Below are 21700 nucleotides of genomic sequence, written 5' to 3'. Positions count from 1 at the left end.
GTAGCAGTCAATGTGTGGTGTTCAATGTAGGCCTACATTCCATGAAACTTTTGAAAAAAAAACATGCAGGACTTGACATTAACCTGTTTATCCACTTGTACTTCAGACAAGGAGGTGACTGGAAATGTTGTTGTGTTGTTTGATGCAAGAAATCCCTTTACAAAATAAAATGCATTATTATTCCCATACTATTATTACAGCGAATCAGACGAATTATGCAACCCACTGCCTATTGGCTACTTAGCTTATTCAAGCCGGTCTCAAAATACAACACTGCCCCTTTAAGAAGAAAAAAAGCTCATTACCTGACTCGCTTTTCAAATATGTCTAGAAATGTAAACATTTTGTGCCCTTGCAGGAAGCAAACACTCCCTTATTGCTGACTACAAAGGATCTATAACTGGGCTAATAACTAACTAACTAGTAAAGGATATGAACAAATGTGCACACATGGCTACATGCAGCTCTCGCTTTTATCTCAAAACAAGCGCATCTACTCATGACCACTCATGCTGTAAACACAGTCCAGATCAAAGTACAACCTACAACCAAATCTCTTGAATAGTTAGTTTTGTTTCGGTATGTTGCATTGAAAGTGGATAATATTGCGTTGATTCGATCACAATTGCCACAGTAAAGGGAAATGTTGATAGTGTTAGCAAGATCACCTTCTGAGTCAAAATGCAAGCCGAGATCTACCGCTCAGTAATTTTTTTAACATGACTTAAACATAAGCCTATGAAATATTAACCATTTAAAAACTGTACTGTAGCAATGAGGTTTGTACAGTAAGCTATAGGCCCAATAAATGATCTACGCATATTGGCTTTGCTTGAATTGCCCTGCCAATGTATTATTTAAAATTTTGAGGTAGGCTATATGAACACACCGGTAATAGATCCATTGTTGTATTACTTGTGAGGCGCAGCTGAGTGAGCATACATTTAAGTAATTCATGTTGTTACTCCTATGAACAGAGAAAGTGAAATATTCCTTGATATTAAAAAAGACCCAAGACGCTAATTATAACAACAAATCAAGCCTATAGATACACTTTCCTACTCATTCATTACTGCTGCAGTGCTTGTTGTAGCGCTGAGTGGAAATATGAAGAACACACATTTTATGCCTTATAAAAGTGTTGAATACAAAGTGTTGACAGTGCTGAGTAAGAACTTAAACATGAACTCACTCGCTCTTTGACAGTCTATCTCTAGTATCTCTCTAGTTTTGAAATCTCACAGTATCAACTTTGCTATAGCTTTCTTTTTTTCCTGCTACGTTACTGCAGACACGGTAGTCCGATTGACCAGCGTTAGGCCTATAGTGCACTTGATTTGCTCTCCGGGCCTGGAGGGAAGGCAGAGTTTGTACCTTCTACCATATGAAATGGTTCAAAATGGCAACAGCAAGGCAGCTGAATCAAGTGTATCTACTGCCATCAGCCCGAGACAAATAAAAAAAATAGGAAGACAAGGCTTTATTATTGTTTTTTTTACAGAAATGTTTGGCAATCGACTTGGAATGCCTTGGACATCGACCAGTCGATCGCGATCGACCGGTTGGTGACCACTGCTCTAGAAAGTTGAGTGAAGTTCAACCTTGTGCTTCTCTCTGTGGGCTAAGCGGCAGGCCCTGGGGGAGCTGCGAGGTAGTCTCTGCAGGCCCTGGGGGAGCTGCACGGTAGTCTCGGCAGGCCCTGGGGGAGCTGCGAGGTAGTCTCTGCAGGCCCTGGGGGAGCTGCACGGTAGTCTCGGCAGGCCCTGGGGGAGCTGCACGGTAGTCTCGGCAGGCCCTGGGGGAGCTGCACGGTAGTCTCTGCAGGCCCTGGGGGAGCTGCACAGTAGTCTCGGCAGACCCTGGGGGAGCTGCACGGTAGTCTCGGCAGGCCCTGGGGGAGCTGCGAGGTAGTCTCGGCAGGCCCTGGGGGAGCTGCACGGTAGTCTCGACAGGCCCTGGGGGAGCTGCACGGTAGTCTCGACAGGCCCTGGGGGAGCTGCACGGTAGTCTCGGCAGGCCCTGGGGGAGCTGCACGGTAGTCTCGGCAGGCCCTGGGGGAGCTGCACGGTAGTCTCGGCAGGCCCCGGGGAGCTGCGAGGTAGTCTCTGCAGGCCCTGGGGGAGCTGCACGGTAGTCTCGGCAGACCCTGGGGGAGCTGCGAGGTAGTCTCGGCAGGCCCTGGGGGAGCTGCGAGGTAGTCTCAGGGCTATTGCGCGCCTGCTGCTAACAGCTGAGAACTACTAGCTAACTGGCAAGCACAAAACAGTCAACAACTTCGGGAGTACAAACCCCCAGAAATCAGCCAATCGCCCTATTGTGGCAAAAGTAAGAACTATCAAAAACGCACAGTTAAAGAGGAGAATAATTATTCTGACATACTAAGTTAAAAGAAATGTGACACATTAGTGCAGGAAATTAAGAAGTTGATTAAAATGCTGGAAGTGAATGCTGGAATCAAACAATTAACTATGCAAATGAGCAAAAGCTGTGTGAATTAAGGAAATAGACGCCTGGCTCAAATAGAAGCCTGTTTCGAATAAGTATCATTTGGTTTTGAAAACAAATATTATAAATCTTGAAATGTTAATAAAAGGAGAAATGTGTACATTGCTGTGCTTCCCTGTATTTCCAGCTCATCTTCCAGTGCTGGGGATTGTAGCTGTCGGGTCTGGCTTAGCCCTCATCATTTTTGGAATCTCCAGCTTCCTCATTTACAGGTGAGTTGTTTTGTTCATTCAGGCTTGTGCTCTGAAGACCAAGCAGTGAAATTAACATCATTCATCTTGGAGGGAGGTAGAGGGAGGGGGAGAGAGAGGGAGAGGGAGAGGGAGGGAGGGATAGAGGGAGGGAGGGATAGAGGAAGGAAGGGAGAGAGGGAGAGAGAGAATTGATGTGTTTCAAAGAGGATTTATTAGGAGCACAATTATAGGTGCCAGCATGAAATGTACATGATTGTTGCCAGGAGCAACCACTCAGCAAGTGATGGTGGAAAAGTTAAGCAGAAATGTATGTCAGTTCCCAAGGTAAACTCAGTTACACTACCTGGCCTAAATATTTGAACAACTTCATAGTTACGCTCACATAATAGTAATTAACACGTTCCTTTGTTATTATTCTTTACACTGAATGTAGACAGAGACCTTTGCTTGATCTCCAGTCACATTCTATGAACTTTGCTATGAACCTGTTTGTGAAATGAAATAGAGTTCCGGTGAGCTTTCGGAAATAAGTTCTAGTTTTTCATAATTGGCTTTTTAAATGCGGAGGCTAGAAACACCCACATGTGCTTGTGCATCTGCTGGGAAAATGATTGGTACTCTCAACCCTGTTTATGTACGGGCTGCATTCGGTCTTCAACAAGGTCTAGAGGGCTGCTCTGAAAATTGGTTATACTTCCTCGCCGTCGAAATGTGCAAAAAGCCATAGTTTCTGGAATTTCCGAAGCTGCCTGAATGTCTAACTTTAATTTCTGTGATTATTAGCGAGCTGGACACAGTCAAGGAAATGTATAAATGTAGGTCAATTTTAATTTCTACACTGTTTCGATTTGGTTTTAGTCATTTTAACGTATGTTGAGTTAGTTTTCCCAATATTATTTTTTACTTAGACCACCCGTGGTCCGGACATTTGACACCCCTTACTTATCTAGAGCGACATGTAAATGTTTGCACATGCTCTTCATGCAGACGGAGTTTTGGCAGTAAATGAATGCATCTACTGTCACCCCTAATATTGATGTTAATGTTGTCCGTCACAGGTGGAACACTGATATTTCATATTAGTTATGTTTAATATCAAAACACTAATTGGCCTTCCTCTATTTGCCAGGATTTTAATGACCAAATCTATATAATTACTTCTCACAGTTAGATATTAGTTAGATACTAGGTATTCCTCAGGAAATAGGCAGAATTGCATTTTTGGAGTGAAACTTATGGTTTGGTCATTGGCTTTATATGAAACTCCATGATTTGACTATATAGGGTTCTCTTATAGGGGTTGTGAACAAACACATTTTCTCACAGACGTCACAATTTAAAGTGTCATTTGTATTTTACAACATTCAAAGAAGGGTCATCTTTCTTTTTTTTTCTTCTTTTTTTTTCCTTTTCTTTTTTTTTATCCCCTTTTCTCCCCAATTTTCGTGGTATCCAATCGCTAGTAATTACTATCTTGTCTCATCACTACAACTCCCGTACGGGCTCGGGCGAGACGAAGGTCGAAAGCCATGCGTCCTCCGAAGCACAACCCAACCAAGCCGCACTGCTTCTTTAACACAGCACGCCTCCAACCAGGAAGCCAGCCGCACCAATGTGTCGGAGGAAACACCGTGCACCTGGCCCCCTTGGTTAGCCCGCACTGCGCCCGGCCCGCCACAGGAGTCGCAGGAGCGCGATGAGACAAGGATATCCCTACCGGCCAAACCCTCCCTAACCCGGGCGACACTAGCCCGAATGTGCGTCGCCCCACGGACCTCCCGGTCGCGGCCGGCTGCAACAGAGCCTGGGCTCGAACCCAGAGACTCTGGTGGCGCAGTTAGCACTGCGATGTCATCTTGGCTTTCTAATGAAGACTGACTGGGTTTAAATGTGTGTGAAGTGCAGGGTTGGGTAGGTTACTTTCTAAATGTAATCTGTTACAGTTACTAGTTACCTGTCCAAAATTGTAATCAGTAACGTAACTTTTGGATTGCCCAATCTCGGTAACGTAATCTGATTACATTCAGTTACTTTTAGATTACTTTCTCATTAAGAGGCATTAGAAGAAGACAGAAATGTATGTTACCACTTGAACGAAATCTATTGCCATGTAAATCAATGTTGAAGTTTACATAGCTGGCCATATATAGATACATTTACTTTATGGGTTGGTTATGTAGGCTTCTTCTAACCCATCGCTTTCTACTACATATAATAATACAATTAAATGATATCTTTACATTCAAAACCAAAGGCTATCAGAATTCCAGTCATTACAATAAATTATATACCCCTTGATCTTTAAGAATAGGACTTGGAAATATGGAAGTATAGATTAGCCAAATTATTTTACCTGAGAATAGCCCCAAAACTAAGGATTTATAAGACAGCCCTACTCTGTTGTTTATGATTTTGTTGTCATGGAGGACTGATTGGGCTCATTGATGCGAGTTGAAATATAAATGCTGCGCTCATGGAATGGCATGCTTTGAGAACTACTGAGAGGGCTATTTTCATTTGGAAAATGAATGCCATATGCTGCATTTGCTATAGGCCCATTGTTTACCTTTTCGCTGGTGACACTGATATCTTGACAATATGCAGCAGTTTAAAGGGCAAATCGACAGATGACACAATAACAAAACGGTCGCCCCGCCTCTGTTTTGGTAAAAAGCTAAGGGATTTAGCCACTCTCAGATTAATAGACAGAGCTATGGATGCAAGGACTGACCATCCATGATATCAAAGTTATTGTTTTAACCATGGTATGAGGCTATACAGTGTTTGTTTACATTTACAATGTTTACAGACATTGGACAAAAACAAGCTTTTATTTTGGGTTCTCGTGGAGTGTGACAGTTGAACTAAGCTCATGAGCAATTTATAAGTTCTATTCTTCAAGAATCAATGGATATACACCAACCGGTCAAAAGTTTAAGAACACCTACTCATTCAAGCATTTTCTTTATTTTTACTATTGTCTACAGTGTAGAATAATAGTGAAGACATCAACACTATGAAATAACACAGACATCAGACATCAAAACTAGGAAATAGCACATATGGAATCATGTAGTAACCAAAAAAGTGCAAAGCTGTCATCAAGGCAAAGGGTGGCTACTTTGAAGAATCTCAAATATAACATATATTTTGATTTGTATAACACTTTTTTGGTTACTACATGATTCCATATGTGTTATTTCCTAGTTTTGATGTCTTCACTATTATTCTACAATGTTGAAAGTAGTAAAAATAAAGAAAACCCCTGGGAATGAGTAGGTATGTCCAAACTTTTTACTGCTACCGTATATATAATTTATTAGTCCAAAAATGGATGTAGCAACTACAGATTGCCCCTTTAAGTCTATCAAAAGTGTGTGAGTTTGAGCATGTGTCCATTAGGACTATGGATTTTTTTTATCAGCATGAATTAGATTGAGCAATAAAACACAGACTTTTATTCCTTAGGCTGGGATCTGCACTATGCAGCTGTTCCAAGAGCACATTTTTCACTGGCTGTCCACTGGTTTCAAAAATAATGATTGATAGGCAGCTTAAACTTCTTGAATTCAACCTTTATTGGGTTCAAATACACATTTAAATTTGTGAACAGCCATCCACAACAACCACAATCCATAAGCCGCAAATAGCTAAATGAGTGAGCAGCAGTGTGATTCACATCAATGCGCTATGTAGATATCAATAATAAGTGATATCCATATCGCTGTAGACTACACCACTGCTGTCATCCTTACTTCCAAGCGCTTATTAAAATTGGATCATCTTTGGATGCCGACAGCTGTTGCACCATTGGAAGACATAGCTTGGACTGTAGCCTACCAAAGCCTATTCCTGCTCTTTTCCCGCGATCCATCAAACACATTTGGTGTGTCATCATAGTGGTCTCTGACTTGTGGTCAGACTCGCTCTGGTGGAACAAACTTAAACTTGCGCCTTTTTTCAATGCTGATTTGAATGTCATTGCGAAAACAGAGAAATGTCAAATATTTTTTTACGCAAACATCTTTTCTGAATTTAAAAGTCATCCTTGAAGTAATCATCTAGTTTTTCAAAAGTATCTGTAATCTGATTACAATATTTTAGCTGGTAATGTAACGATGACAGTTAGTGTTTTTTTGTAATCCCTTACATGTAACGGATTATAACTCCCCATCCCTGGTGAAGTGTTAGGGGATGTTGAGCAGAACCTACTATAGGGCTCTGTAGTTTAATGGAGAGTTTGTCCAGCAAAGGTATTCACATATGGGATTTATGAAACAATAGAGCTAGTGTGGAGCACTTTGGTGCTGCGGCTGCCAGACTGCAAATGAAGGCCTTTAAATAGAAAAATACTTTTTGGGGGAGAGAGAATTGGTTTAATAGTGTTTCCTGCCCTAAAAGATTGCACCACTCCCCAGCGATAATGTGACATTGTAACGGCTGTCCTCCTCTTCTTCATCCGAAGAGGAGCAGGGATTGAACCAAGGCGCAGTGGAGTTTGAATACATAATGAATTTAATGACAAGACGAAAAAACACGAACTTGACTATACACTAACAAAACAAATAAACGGTGTAGAACAGATCTGAACGACGGACTCACATAACACACGAGAACGCACGAACAGGGAAAAAGCCTACACATAAAATGACACTTAACAAACAAACCGAAACCAGTCCCGTGTGGCGCAACGACATACACAAACACAGGAGACAATCACCCACAACGAACACTGTGACAACGCCTACCTAAATATGACTCTTAATTAGAGGAACGCCAAACACCTGCCTCTAATTAAGAGCCATACCAGGCAACCCAAAACCAACACAGAAACAGAAAACATAGAATGCCCACCCAACCTCACGTCCTGACCAACTAACACACATAACAACTAACATAAATAGGTCAGGAACGTGACAGACATTTCCATTCTTCCACACGGGCACAGTCCAGAGAGCTTATACAGTTGAAGTCGGAAATTTACATACACTCAGGTTGGAGTCATTAAAACTCGTTTTTCAACCACTCCACAAATTTATTTTTAACAAACTATAGTTTTGGCAATTGGTTAGGACATCTACTTTGTGCATGACACAAGTAATTTTTCCAACAATTGTTTTCAGACAGATTATTTCACTTATTTCACTTGTATCACAATTCCAGGCGGGGTGGCAGGCAGCCTAGTGGTTAGAGTGTTGGACTAGTAACCGAAAGGTTGCAAGATCGAGTCCACGAGCTGACAAGGTTAAAATATGTTGTTCTGCACTTGAACAAGGCAGTTAACCCACTATTCCTAAGCTGTCTTTGAAAATACAAATTTGTTCTAAACTGACTTGCCTAGTAGAATAAAAAATACCTATCAGGAAGGAGATGTGTTCTGTCTCCTAGAGATGAATGTACTTGGTGTGAAACGTGCAAATCAAATATATTGACATAACCTGAAAGGCCACTCAGCAAGGAAGAAGCCACTGCTCCAAAACCCCCATAAAAAAGCCAGACTATGGTTTGCAACTGCACATGGGGACACAGATTGTATTTTATGGAGAAATGTCCTCTGGTCTGATGAAACAAAAATAGAACTGTTTGGCCATAATGACCATTGTTATGTTTGGAGGAAAAAGGGGGAGGCTTGCAAGCCGAAGAACACCATCCCAACCGTGAAGCACTGGGGTGGCAGCATCATGTTATGCGGGTGCTTTGCTGCAGGAGGGACTGGTGCACTTCACAAAATAGATGGCATCATGAGGTGGAAAATGATGTGGATATATTGAAGCAACATCTCAAGATATTAGTCAGGAAGTTAAAGCTTGGTCGCAAATGGATCTTCCAAATGGACAATGACCCCAAGCATACTTCCAAAGTTGCGGCAAAATGGCTTACGGACAACAAAGTCAAGGTATTGGAGTGGCCATCACAAAGCCCTGACCTCAATCCTATTGAACATTTGTGGGCAGAACTGAAAAAGCTTGTGCGGGCAAGGAGGCCTACAGACCTGACTCAGTTACACCAGCTCTGTCAGGAGGAATGGGCCAAATTTCACCCAACTTATTGTGGGAAGCTTGTGGAAGGCTACCTGAAAAGTTTGACCCAAGTTAACCAATTTAAAGGCAATGCTACCAAATAATGAAATAAATCATTTTCTCTGCTATTATTCTGACATTTCACATTCTTAAAATAAAGTGGTGATCCTAACTGACCTAAGACAGGGAATGTTTACTGGGATTAAATGTCAGGAATTGTGAAACTGTGTTTAAATGTATTTGGCTAAGGTGTATGTTAACTTCCGACTTCAACTGTTTATACTGTATATACAAATAACTTTACACAAATCAACAACCAATCAGCATACTGCTAAAGCAACACTTGAGTGGTTTAAGGGGAAACATTTAAATGTCTTGGAATGGCCTAGTCAAAGCCTAGACCTCAATCCAATTGAGAATCTGTGGTATGACTTAAAGATTGCTGTACACCAGCGGAACCCATCCAACTTGAAGGAGCTGGAGGAGTTTTGCCTTGAAGAATGGGCAAAAATCCCAGTGGTTAGATGTGCCAAGCTTATAGAAACATAGAGATATACCCCAAGAGCCTTACAAGTTTTTATCTGGTTTATGAATTTACTAAAAGTAGCTGATTAGTAAATGTAGCTGATCAGAAACTTACTTACTAAGATGAGGCTTATCTTGAAGTTCTTATGTTGGGTACTATTTATGTCTGTTTTAGACATACCTACAGTTAATACAGTTTCCTACTTAGAAGAGGAGTCACTTGAAAGCCCAGTACCTTATGTTTCTACTCTGAACTGGCTTCTCTGGAATGCAGGGCCATGGAAGTTGGTTCCTGTGCATACACATCAAGAACAGCTCCAAGTCTTCAATGTTAAGACCCAGCAAAAGGAGGACGGGAGTTAAGATCAGAATGAATGGTGATTGGCCACTGTGGGTGGAAATGCAGCACTTGCAGAAAGAGGAAATTAGGAATATATGAATAATTGTTTAACTACACATGTGTACATGTGAGCGAAAATAGCTGTTTTATTTGTTTCTCCAGAATACATTTTCAAGTCACATGTACGGTACATGTAGTTAAATAATTATTCAATAGGTGGCTCAGCAGAGGGGTAAAATCCACCAATATGCAAACACTGCAATTATATACAGGCACTATCTGGAAGTGTCTTACACCTTTTAGACTGACTTGGAATGTGTGGGCTTGGCTCTTTTTCCCCCTTCATTTTCAACGTATCAAACTAATAACGATTTCCCCCTCAAAACGCTCACATTCTTAACATTGAAGCCATGCTTGAGGATTTCAAAAACATGGAATTTTTGCAGCAAATCGAGGGGATGTTGAGAAACACCAGGTCCTGAGAGATCTGCACCAGATGTGTTTATTCACTTGGATATTTTTTTTTCACATCTCAGAGTGACTTCTAGTTATACTGGTGTTTAAAAATAAAAAGTCAATACATTTTTAAGTGGTCTATTTTTGGTCACACAGTATTTAGTTTTGTTCTGGTAACTTACAGTTTGATCGACATTGGGGAGGTAGAATTGTAACATTACATCATTACAGTTATTATCATAATACCACAACTTTATTTTGATAATTTGTCATAGAGCTGTGGACAGTTCAAACTTTACCCTTTGTCAGTGTTAGATTGCTGAACCCAAATCATTAATTTACTGCATTTATCAGATAGTATCTGAGGAAATACCACTGGCAAAAGTTTAATATCTCATTTGAAATGGCAAGTTTCAATTATGATGAATGATCATAACAGTAATGATTCTATCATGTTAGAACAATCTGATAACAACAATGTATGCATAATGTATCTACATGCTAGAGTTTCAGTTCTGTGCCTCTGTTGTAAACATTTTTACTAATGTGTCCTCCTGCTGTTCCTGTTGAAGGAAACTGAAGCTGGAAAAGGAGTTGGCTGGAATGCTGTGGAGGATAAAGTGGGAGGACCTGCAGTTTGAGAGCCCCAACAAATATTCCAAAAAAGCAGGCAGCCGTCTCACCCTCTCACAGGTACATTTGTCTCTGAAATATCCTGTCAAAGTTCAAACCAATGAATGACCTGTACTATGTTGTTTATTAGTCGTTCAGAGCGATCTCATATCATGACATGCTGGCAGCCTAAAATATTTCCTCACAATTTGATCTTAATATTGTTTTGATTTGGTCAGTAGTCCTGGCACTGCCGTGCATCGGAGATTAAGATGTTGTTGTTTCTCTAGCAGATTAGAATTCCATTTTAGCCAGTGGGAAAGAAAAGGCTCAACAGATGCAGTTTATCTTGCTAAAGCCTCTCTACAGACCCACAGTATCACTGCTACTGCTCTCATTGCTTTGTTCTTAAAGCATCTTTGAGATTCTGTTTGTAATGAAAAGTGGTATATAAAATACATCTATTATTATTATTATATGCAACAGAGGACTAGATATCTGTCTCCGTGGTACAATTCATGACATCATTGTTGTTTAATAGCACACAAAATGTGCAGTAACAACACTGGCATTGGAATGTACTAAAACTGTAGGTACATGTTGGTGTCTGTACATACAGTATATGTTTTACATTGAGAGCGAAACACAAAGAAAGAGAGAAAGACGGTCCAAATCCTTTGTTAGTTTAAACATTCTTGAAAGTCTTCCCGGTGGTTTACTGAAGGTGGCTGGGTTTGCAGTGGCAGACACATATTAAATGATTGTTAAAATAATCCCAAATCTTACAGTACACACGTGCAGACATTCATGCACGCACATGCACACACCTTCTTCATTACAAGCTTTCAGTCCAATTCCTGGGATAATAGTTTATTTCCTGTATGCCATGTGTTGCCAGTATTTGCATTATCTAAACATGTGTAGTGCATGCTGACACTTAATACATTACCCTCACTCCCTTTTCATTCACTCTGTGTACACCCGTTGCTACACATACGTCTCCCCGAGATTCGGTTTAGCGTATGAACACAGCAATTCTTCATTTAACTGGCAAATATACCCATTGCACTTACATATGAATAAAATGTTCAAGCTATTGCAAAGAACTCAACTGAATTGTTTAAGTGAACATTGTATATTTGTATATGTAATGATAACCAAACTGAACCTAACTGTAGTGTACCTGAACATTTCTCTGACTGTATCTTATCTGAGAAAGGATACTTGTTACTCCTTCCAGAGAGGCTCCAGCTACGGCTCCTTGATAACTGCCCATGGAAAATATCAGCTATTTGCTAAAACAGGCTATTTTAAGGTAAGGCTTTCTGAGTTCTGACATTTTCAACTCCTGCTCACCCACATGTACACGCTCACAGAGGAGATGGAGAAGAGAGTGGGCGAGCTCTGCACAGCTCAGCTGGCTGGTTTTAATGTGATAGACAGTGTGGTTCACACCTCGTCTGGACACAGCTAGCAACGTGTTGTTGTTGTTAATGTCTCTGTTTAATGAGTCTACTGAGAAGGGGGAGGATTATGTGAAAAACGTCAGGCTTTAAATGTTGCGACGTGGTTGTTGGCTACATGTAACACATTTCTTCTCTATAGAAATATGTTGTCAAGTATCCAAAGCATTATATTTTCTCCTTTTTTCTATTTAGAATGCACACCTTGAATTTGATGGTGAGCTGCTCAATTGCTATATTCATCCTATTGTACCTAGCAGTATCATGTACTGTGTCTCCCTGGATTTCTCTCGCTTCCCCACCTTCTCTGTAGATTGACTTATCATCCCATATCAAAGTGACAGATATAACTCTCCATCCCGGTAGCATAGAGTTCATGTTAAATATACCTGGCATACCAATACCATACTCTGTTAAAGGAACGCTAATGTACACCTATTTTTACTTGTGTTTTTCCCTTTCTCTTCCTTCCAAGAATTCAGTGAATAAGAATGGAATACGTCAATGTTCCCATGAACCTTATACATGTCCTTTCTTTTCGCTATTTTCCTACTGTCTGTCACACAGTTCCCAAAGATGGTCACATTTAGTTCTCTGCTATTATAGAAATATAATAGAACACATCTCTTCCAGTACACCACACAGTAGTCTGTCACGCAGCCTGCATAGAAGGTTATTCATATCTGTCTCTTTATCTTGCTCTTCTGTCTCTTTGACACAGGGCAACCTGGTGGCCATCAAACATATGAACAAGAAGAGGATAGAGCTGACCAGACAAGTGCTGTTTGAACTCAAACATGTAAGTCCAGATCAGTGCCAAATGTTTTACTGTATACAGTGCCTTCGGAAAGTATTCAGACCCCTTCACTTTTTCCACATTTTGTTACATTGAAGCCATATTCTAAAATTGATTAACATCGTTTTTTCCCTCAGCAATCCACACACAATACTCCATAATGACATAGCAAAAACAGGTTTTTAGACATTTTAGGAAATGTAAAAACAGAAATACATTATTTACAAAAGTATTCAGACCCTTTGCTATGAGACTTGAAATTGAGCTCAGGTGCATCCAGTTTCCATTGATCATCCTTGAGATGTTTCTACAACTTGATTGGAGTCCACCTGTGGTAAATTCAATTGATTGGACATGATTTGAAAAGGCACACACCTGTCTAGATAAGGTCCCAGTGTTGACAGTGCATGTCAGAGCAAAAACCATAGCTCTGAGACACGATTGTGTGGAGGCACAGATCTGGGGAAGGGTACCAAAAAATGTCTGCAGCATTGGAGGTCCCCAAGAACACAGTGGCCTCCATCATTCTTAAACTGAGGAAGTTTGGAACCACCAAGATTCTTCCTAGAGCTGGCCGCCCGGCCAAACTGATGGTAACTCTGACAGAGCTCCAGAGTTCCTCTATGGAGATGGGAGAATCTTTCCGAAGGACAACCATCTCTACAGCACTCCAACAATCAGGCCTTTATGGTTGAGTGGCCAGACGGAAGCCACTCCTCAGTGAAAGACACGACAACCCGCTTGGAGTTTGCCAAAAGGCACCTAAAGGACTCTCAGACCATGAGAAACAAGATTCTCTGGTCTGATTAAACCAAGATGGAACTCTTTAGCCTGAATGCCAAGTGTCATGTCTAAAGGAAACCTGGCACTATCCCTACGGTGAAGCATGGTGGTGGCAGCATCATGCTGTGGGGATGTTTTTCAGTGGCAGGGACTGGGAGATTAGTCAGGATCGAGGCAAAGCTGAACGGAGCAAAGTACAGAGAGATCCTTGATGAAAACCTGCTCCAGAGCTCTCAGGACCTCAGACTGGGGGGAAGGTTCACCTTCCAACAGGACAACAACCCTAAGCACACAGCCAAGACAACGCAGGAGTGGCTTCGGGACAAGTCTCTGAATGTCCTTGACTGGCCCAGCCAGAGCCCAGATTTGAACCTGAGAATAGCTGTGCAGCAAGCTCTCCATCCAACCTGACAGAGCTTGAGAGGATCTGCAGAGAGGAATGGGAGAAACTCGCCAAATACAGGTGTGCCAAGCTTGTAGCGTCATACCCAAGAAGACTCGAGGCTGTAATTGCTGCCAAAGGTGCTTCAACAAAGTACTGAGTAAAGGGGCTGAATACTTATGTAAATGTGATATTTCAGTAGAACATTTTTATACATTCACAAAAATGTCTAAAAACCTGTTTTTGCTTTGTCATTATGGGGTATTGTGTGTAGATTGATGAGGGAAAAAACGATTTAATCCGTTTTAGAATAAGGCTGTAACGTAACAGAATGTGGAAAAAGTCAAGGGGTCTGAATACTTTCCAAATGTACTGTATGTGTGATGTTATTACTTAACATTATTATCATAAAGTCTGGTGTGTTGTTTAACTCTGTACTACCTCACTGCAGGGGTATTCATTCCCTAAGTAAGTGTTTGTTAAGATTCATTTAGCTAGATGGTCCCGTGTGGCTCACTTGGCAGAGTATGGTCCTTTAAACATCAGAGTTTTGGGTTCAATTCCCACAGGGGGCCAGTATGAAAAAAGTATGCAAATGTGTGCACTCACTACTACTGTAAGTCTCTCTGGATAAGAGTGTCTGTTAAATGACTCATATGTAAAAATATTGTGGTCTTTTCCCTCCTATACCTCATTGATGATTTAGTTTTCTTGGCTGCTATAGAGAGTCCACTCACCTGATTTAAACCAGTCGCTGATGAAAAGACTAAAGTAGTTAACACTTGGACCCTCCAGGACTAGGGTTGAATGTGCCTGCCTTGTTCCCTGCCTCCTGTTGTAGGTGATCATACCTCTGTTTATGACCCCTCTGCAACAGCAGTAGTAGAATGAGTCTCTCCCACTGAGGTGGTTAAGCCACTGTAGACTTTGGGGGATGTGAAGGGGATGTGTACTGAATCATTACCAGGTTGTTCACAGGAGGGTCTCTTTAACTCTGCTGCAGGAGATGTCTCATTACGGAACCTGTGCTCTTGCTGCTGTTACAAAGACAGATCCTCAAATGTCCTCAAACATCCTCCAACATCAGCTGTGGATGAAGAAAATTGTCTCCATTTTGGGAATGACATTTTATGAGACAGTGATAAGGAAATGGGGAAAAAACAACTAATACTTGAAACACAATGTGGAAAAGGCAAACATTGATGAAACATATTAGTTTAACCCTCCTGTCGTGCTCGTTTCATGTTAATTAATTCTGTGTTCACGGTCCAAAATGACCGCCCCATTATAGCTGATTATAAATCCATAATAATCCATATATTATCACCTAATGTTGTGTTAGATCTTTTTATCAACTTAAGTTATTGTGAACATTACAAGTTTTTAACTTCTATTTGTTATTTATGGCCTCTAGGCCTCATTGACCTGAGCTCATATAACTCATTTTTGAGTAAAAAAAAGCATAATGTATGAATTATTTTGACTATAACAAATACTCAGATGAAACATATTGTGCTAGTTATCACAGACTACTTTGTGTCAAAGTTTAACAAGGACTATCTCTCCTCCTCACCAGTGTCATGATCACAGATATGATCAAGAGCCTAACATACAGTATATCGTTTGGTCGTTGTGCTTCCACGGAATGAATTGTGAGCAAGGACTCAAAAAAGCTTTATATACCAGAGCTGCGAGAAAAGTTCTATGTATTATTGAAACAATGTTGCGATTGTTTGTGAGAATGCCAACAGGTGTGATTCCCTTGGGGGAAAGATTTTATTGTGGAAAGGTTCCCATAGGGGTTGCCATGGAAGCCAAGAAGGGGAGTGAGGTGTGTGTGCTCAAACACACAGGCATGTGGGGGTCTGGGAGAAGAAATGTGTCCATCTGATGAATGGGCATATGCCTGAACTACATTTTATACACTAATTGTAGTCTCACCTATTAATTTCCTTTGACCTGGAACACCACAGGTGTACAAAAGTTAAATAAAACATCCAAAATGTAGTGAAAATCATCCGAATGTATTTTGTGTGTTGAGATGCTCTGTGTGGACAAAGTCATGGAATCTTATGACAATCAGATTAAGTGAACTACATTTTTCAGAGAGAAAACTTGTAAATCGGTCCAATTCGACCGGAACACAGCAGGAGGGTTAAAGCTACTGAAAAGCCAGACGTCAGTGCTATTATCTGATCTCTGGGTCTGTATTAATTTAGTTATCACCCGTGTTGGTGGATAAGGCTCTGGGCGGCCTGGGCTCTCTCGCTCTATGTCTGTGTCTGAGCTTTGGATGTGAGACACGGCGGTGGGCAGGCTGCGAGCACAGGAGAGACAACAGTCTGAGCTAGCAGCTCCTCAGACGCCCCGGCGACCTGATCGGCTGTCAACCATATGGGGGAGAGAGGAAACTTAACTGCTTGTCTTCCAGAGCCTCTCCTCCCCTCCTCCCTTAGCTAGCGTTCAGCATGGGAAATGGTATAGGCCAAAGGGTATGCTAACTTCTCCTGAGTCGTGAAACAGGAGCGACTGACTCCCTGGTTTTGGTGTTATAGCAGCTGTCACTCACCTCTGTTTTCCATGAAATGGCCCCAGACCAAAACACACCATACAGGTTATGCTCGTGTTTTTTTTTTAAGTTTCATGCTGCTCAGAGATATTATGTACATCCTCCCTGCCAGGGCATGGATGTATTGAAACCGAGAGGATATGTGGACAGGAATTAATTTGTGTGTCTCTTTAAAAAATTCCTTCACTCGGTTGTTTATACATACACAGCATATGTAACTTTTAAATACAGAGTTCACAATGCTTTCCAAGGTGAATTCCATGACATTTTATTTGACATGATTCATTTTTGGACTAGATCCCATGTAGTGCATTTTACACGTTAGCCAGCTATGCACTCATATTATAGCTAGTACATCCTTTCAACACCTCCATATTTTTTCACATTCTGTGGTTTTTCACAACACTGCCTCATTCATAACCTCTCGGCCTAATTTATTCACATGCACGTGTCAACTGGATGGCCTATGAGTGAATGCTATACTCAACACGTAGAAAAGACACGGTGTCAAACCTGCTAGCTGTAAATAGACTATTCTGATGAGGTTTTGTCTGTCCTATTTGTTAGCTTTTCTAGAAAAGCTCATCCATTTTTTTTTTTGCATCTATTGCCATATAATCTTGAGCGATATAGCTATAATGATGTAATAATTATACTTGTTTGGTTACAGATGAGAGATGTGCAGTTCAACCATTTAACCAGATTCATTGGTGCCTGCATTGATCCTCCCAACATCTGCATCGTGACTGAATATTGTCCCAGAGGCAGTCTTCAGGTAAGACCTCACAATCATTATATTTAATGGAATATTAGTTGTATTGCATGTTTTGTCTGACCACCAATATAATATTAAAATGGCCATTCAGTGTGATCTTACTAATCTATTCATTCATACTATTTCTGTAAATGAATGGTTTAAAATGCCCTGACAGAGAGACATTTGGAAACATACACTTGACTTTCATCTTCAGTTTGAAATGCCAGTCTGATATACTGCTACTATTTAACTGCCAAAATGTAAGAATGTTAAACTATAGGAAACTTTTAGCAATGGAGCTTATTGTGTGAAAACATTTCATACTGACACACTGTAAAACTGTGTTACTGTTTAAAAGACAGATACATGTGATGTAGCAAGATGACAGCAAGATTCCATAAATGTTTATTTAACTTTTAGGACATTTTGGAGAATGAGAGCATCAATCTGGACTGGATGTTCCGCTATTCACTCATCAACGACATAGTCAAGGTATGTGTTATTCACCTACTTAGGTGCCATACTGTGGAAAATATAAAGGGAATCCATGTGTGTAGCCACGTCACATGTTGCTGTAAGATAGCAGCCAACAATACTATGTTGGTAACTGCAGTTTGGTTGTTTTGAGGTCACATGGCTATATGCATCAAACTTCATATGACATCAAACTTGGACAGCAACATAATCACAATCTCAGCACAAAATAAAAAGTAATCATCCATATGTTGTCAATGGTTATTTATAGCCTGCTCTAACAAAGGGGCTGTTTGTTTGAAATCACTATCTTGAGAGATACTATATTGGTGAAGTACATGGAGAATGGAGTACACCAACCACATTGCTGTTAAAATAACAGTCCTTCAAGCTGGCAACAACAGGGACCTTCTGACAAGCAAAAGGGCCTACAAGCCACATTCTGGTACACAAGTGCCTCAAAATATTAGACGTATACATGAGAGTGCAGTATCCTTTTGAGTCCCCGTAGAAATGTTATGCACATTAATACCACATAAGTTCCAATGTGACATGTAAACTGAACACTTGGATCCATGCAGAATTTTTATTACATTTCCATTTCGATCAAACTCAAAACACATATTTTCCACATGATCAGTATGTTTTCATGTATGCTATACTGTAGGAAAAATGTCTTGAACGGTACATTTCATGCTTGCTCCGCCAGGGAATGAACTATCTGCACAACAGCTACATCGGCTCCCATGGAAATCTGAAGTCATCTAATTGTGTGGTGGACAGTCGATTTGTGTTGAAAATTACAGATTACGGACTGGCCAGTTTCCATTCATCATGTGAAAATGACGACTCGCACGCACTCTATGCAAGTAGGTCAACATTGTCAGTGGAGGTGATCACTTTGCCTCTTCACCAATGGAAGGAAACTAAATGGAGGATTGGATAAAGGAAAAGGTGTTCAGTGAATAATGTGAGTTTGTTGTGTTTCCAGAGAAGCTGTGGACGGCCCCAGAGTTGTTGATCTACGACAGACACCCTCCACAGGGCACCCAGAAAGGAGATGTGTACAGCTTTGGCATCATACTCCAGGAGATAGCCCTGAGGAATGGACCCTTCTATGTGGAGGGCATGGATCTGAGCCCCAAAGGTAAAATTAATTATAAACACAATTATAATGACATTTTGACATTTGAGTCATTTTTTAGCAGACGCTCTTATCTAGAGAAACTTACAGTTAGTGTATTCTTCTTAAGGAAGCTAGGTGAGGCAGAAACATATCTCTGCCATTGTAAGTACATTTTTTCTTAATAAAGCTGTGTCGTGGATATTCTACACAGGAACACTCGAAGTCAATCTTAAATGAATCATTGTTTATTATCAGCGTGCTGGAGAGGTTCCAACCATCTCAAGTACACATGTTGATCAGGAGCTCCTCCCAGGGCAGTCCAGTTAGTTCTCTTTTATACAGACAAGTTATATTTGCATGATTTAGCTTATTCATCATTCATAATTAATTAATCACTAACATTTGCTTAATTCATGTGACCGACCAATACTGGGTCAGGTATGTGACAGACCAATGTCTCATGAGGCTTCTTCTCTCTAAGCTGAGACCTTGAAACTAAGACATCCCTTTCTCAAAACAAGGTTCTGGGCGTACTGACAAATTGCAGATACTGATAGTGAGGATTCATTCAATCAGTCACTTGCATGAACAAAGAAATTGGTTATTAGAAAAGCACATGAATAGAACACAGAAATTGAATAAAATGTCCATCATAGTAGCTATCAGCAAAGTCAATGCTAGTAGAAAATAGAAAGGTGTGTGCGAGTATTAGTTTACAAGAGGCAAGGATGCTGTGGGGTTATTTAAGATACTCTTTGTAGATGTAGGGTTTCAGCCATCTTCTGGAAGATGGGCAGGGACTCTGCTGTCCTAACTTCAGGAGGAAGCTGGTTCCACCATTGGGGTGCCAGGACAGAGAAGAGCTTTGACTGAGCCGAGCGAGAGCTGGCCTCCCATAGGGGTGGGAGGGCCAAGAGATCAGAGGTGGCAGAACAGAGTACTCAGGTTGGGGTGTCGGGTTTGACTATAGCCTGAAGGCAGTTCTTCAAATCAAATCAAATCAATGTTTATTTGTTACGTGCGCCGAATACAACAGGTGAAATGCTTACAGTGAAATGCTTGACAATTTTTAGGGCCTTCCTCTGACACTGCCTTGTGTAGAGGTCCTGGATGGCAGGCAGCTTAGCCCCAGTGATGTACTGGGCCGTACGCACTACCCTCTGTAGTGCCTTGCGGTCGGAGGCAGAGCAGTTGCCGTACCAGGCAGTGATGGAACCAGTCAGGATGCTCTCGATGTTGCAGCTGTAGAACCTTTTGAGAATCTTCAGGGGTGGCAGCATAGCCTAGTGGTTAGAGCATTGGTCTAGTAACCAAAAGGTTGCAAGATCAAATCCCCAAGCTGACAAGGTACAAAATCTGTCATTCTGCCCCTGAACAAAGCAGTTGCTCTTCCTAGGCTGTCATTGAAAATAAGAATTTGTTCTTAACTGACTTGCCTAGTTAAATAAAAAAATCTTAGGACCTATGCCAAGTCTTTTTAGTTTCCCGAGGGGGAATAGGCTTTGTCATTTTTCTCTTCACAACTGTCTTGGTGGGTTTGGACCATTCTAGTTTGTTGTTGATGTGGACACCAAGGATTTTGAACCTCTCAACCACTACAGCCCCGTCGATGAGAATGTGGGCTTGCTCGGTCCTCATTTTCCTGTAGTCCACAATCATCTCCTTAGTCTTGGTTACGTTGATAGGTTGTTATTCTGGCACCACCAGGCCAGGTCTCTGACCTCCTGTCTCGTCATTCTTGCTGCTCCGTAGGCAAGTACCATGGTCTTGTAGTGGATGCAAGTTCCCACATGGCTGACATATTGAACATCAAGTTGGGCATTTCCGTGATAACGGAATTACGAGTTGATTCAGTTGTTTCACTTTAAAATGTATGCCAAACAAAAACATTGATATCAAAGTTTAACAAACCATACAACTCTATGCACAAGGCCTACTTTTAACAATTTCCACTGAAAAAAAACTTTAGTAAGGAATTACGGTAAAATCTACCTCAGATGTTTATGCAACCACGTAAATATTTGCAGAATGGGGTGTCTGCTATGACATGGCACCTTGAGTTTGAAAAATATATAATTTTGGTTATTGAACTACAGTAAGTGAAGTGGATTTACACCCGGTAACAGAATTATGGTAATGGTATTACATCATGGGTCCCTGATCTGTACTAAACAGAAATGCATAATTATGGATATGAATGTCATTGTTTCACAAGTTTGGACATCACAGCATAGTAGTGTACAGTGCAGTACAATACAGCACAGCAGAGTTCAGTACAGTAGAGTACAAATATACTGTACTTGTTACTTCTGTGAACTTTCATTATTCATTCAATTAGAAAATATCTTAAATATATGTGGATTTCTGGTAACGGAATTACAACCAACAAAGCATTTCTTATTCCTACTGAAGGTAAACAATTTCTCCAAAATAATATATACTGAACAAAAATATAAACGCAACTACTGCAAAGATTTTACTGAGTTACAGTTCATATAAGGAATTCAGTCAATTGAAATAAATTCATTAGGCCCTAATCTATGGATTTCATATGACTGGTAATGCAGATATGCATCTGTTGGTCACAGATACCTTAAAAAAAGGTAGGGGTGTGGATCAGAAATCCAGTCAGTATCTGGTATGACCACCATTTGCCTAATGCAGCTTGATAGATCTCCTTTTCAGAGTTGATCAGGCT

At 40.8% G+C, this 21700-nt stretch overlaps 1 protein-coding gene across 2 annotated transcripts in view; it reads left to right on the top strand.

Annotated features, from left to right (window-relative positions):
• The window catches only part of LOC129818424 (atrial natriuretic peptide receptor 2-like), a 55163-nt gene that overhangs the window by 21846 nt on the left and 11617 nt on the right, over positions 1-21700 (top strand). The window contains exons 7-14 of one of the 2 annotated variants that reach the window (XM_055874280.1): positions 2633-2717; positions 10613-10733; positions 11893-11967; positions 12837-12914; positions 17316-17420; positions 17823-17894; positions 18586-18745; positions 18868-19023. In XM_055874280.1, the coding sequence (XP_055730255.1) occupies positions 2633-2717; positions 10613-10733; positions 11893-11967; positions 12837-12914; positions 17316-17420; positions 17823-17894; positions 18586-18745; positions 18868-19023 (852 nt within the window). Of the gene's footprint in view, positions 1-2632; positions 2718-10612; positions 10734-11871; positions 11968-12836; positions 12915-17315; positions 17421-17822; positions 17895-18585; positions 18746-18867; positions 19024-21700 lie in introns of both variants that reach the window. The other variant, XM_055874279.1, reaches the window with a different exon arrangement.

This window comes from Salvelinus fontinalis, chromosome 21 (genome assembly GCF_029448725.1).
Source record: "Salvelinus fontinalis isolate EN_2023a chromosome 21, ASM2944872v1, whole genome shotgun sequence".
NCBI classification, from domain to species: domain Eukaryota; kingdom Metazoa; phylum Chordata; class Actinopteri; order Salmoniformes; family Salmonidae; genus Salvelinus; species Salvelinus fontinalis.
The sequence above is the reverse complement of the archived record's forward strand: the minus strand, read 5'-3'. Positions and strand labels throughout refer to the sequence as shown.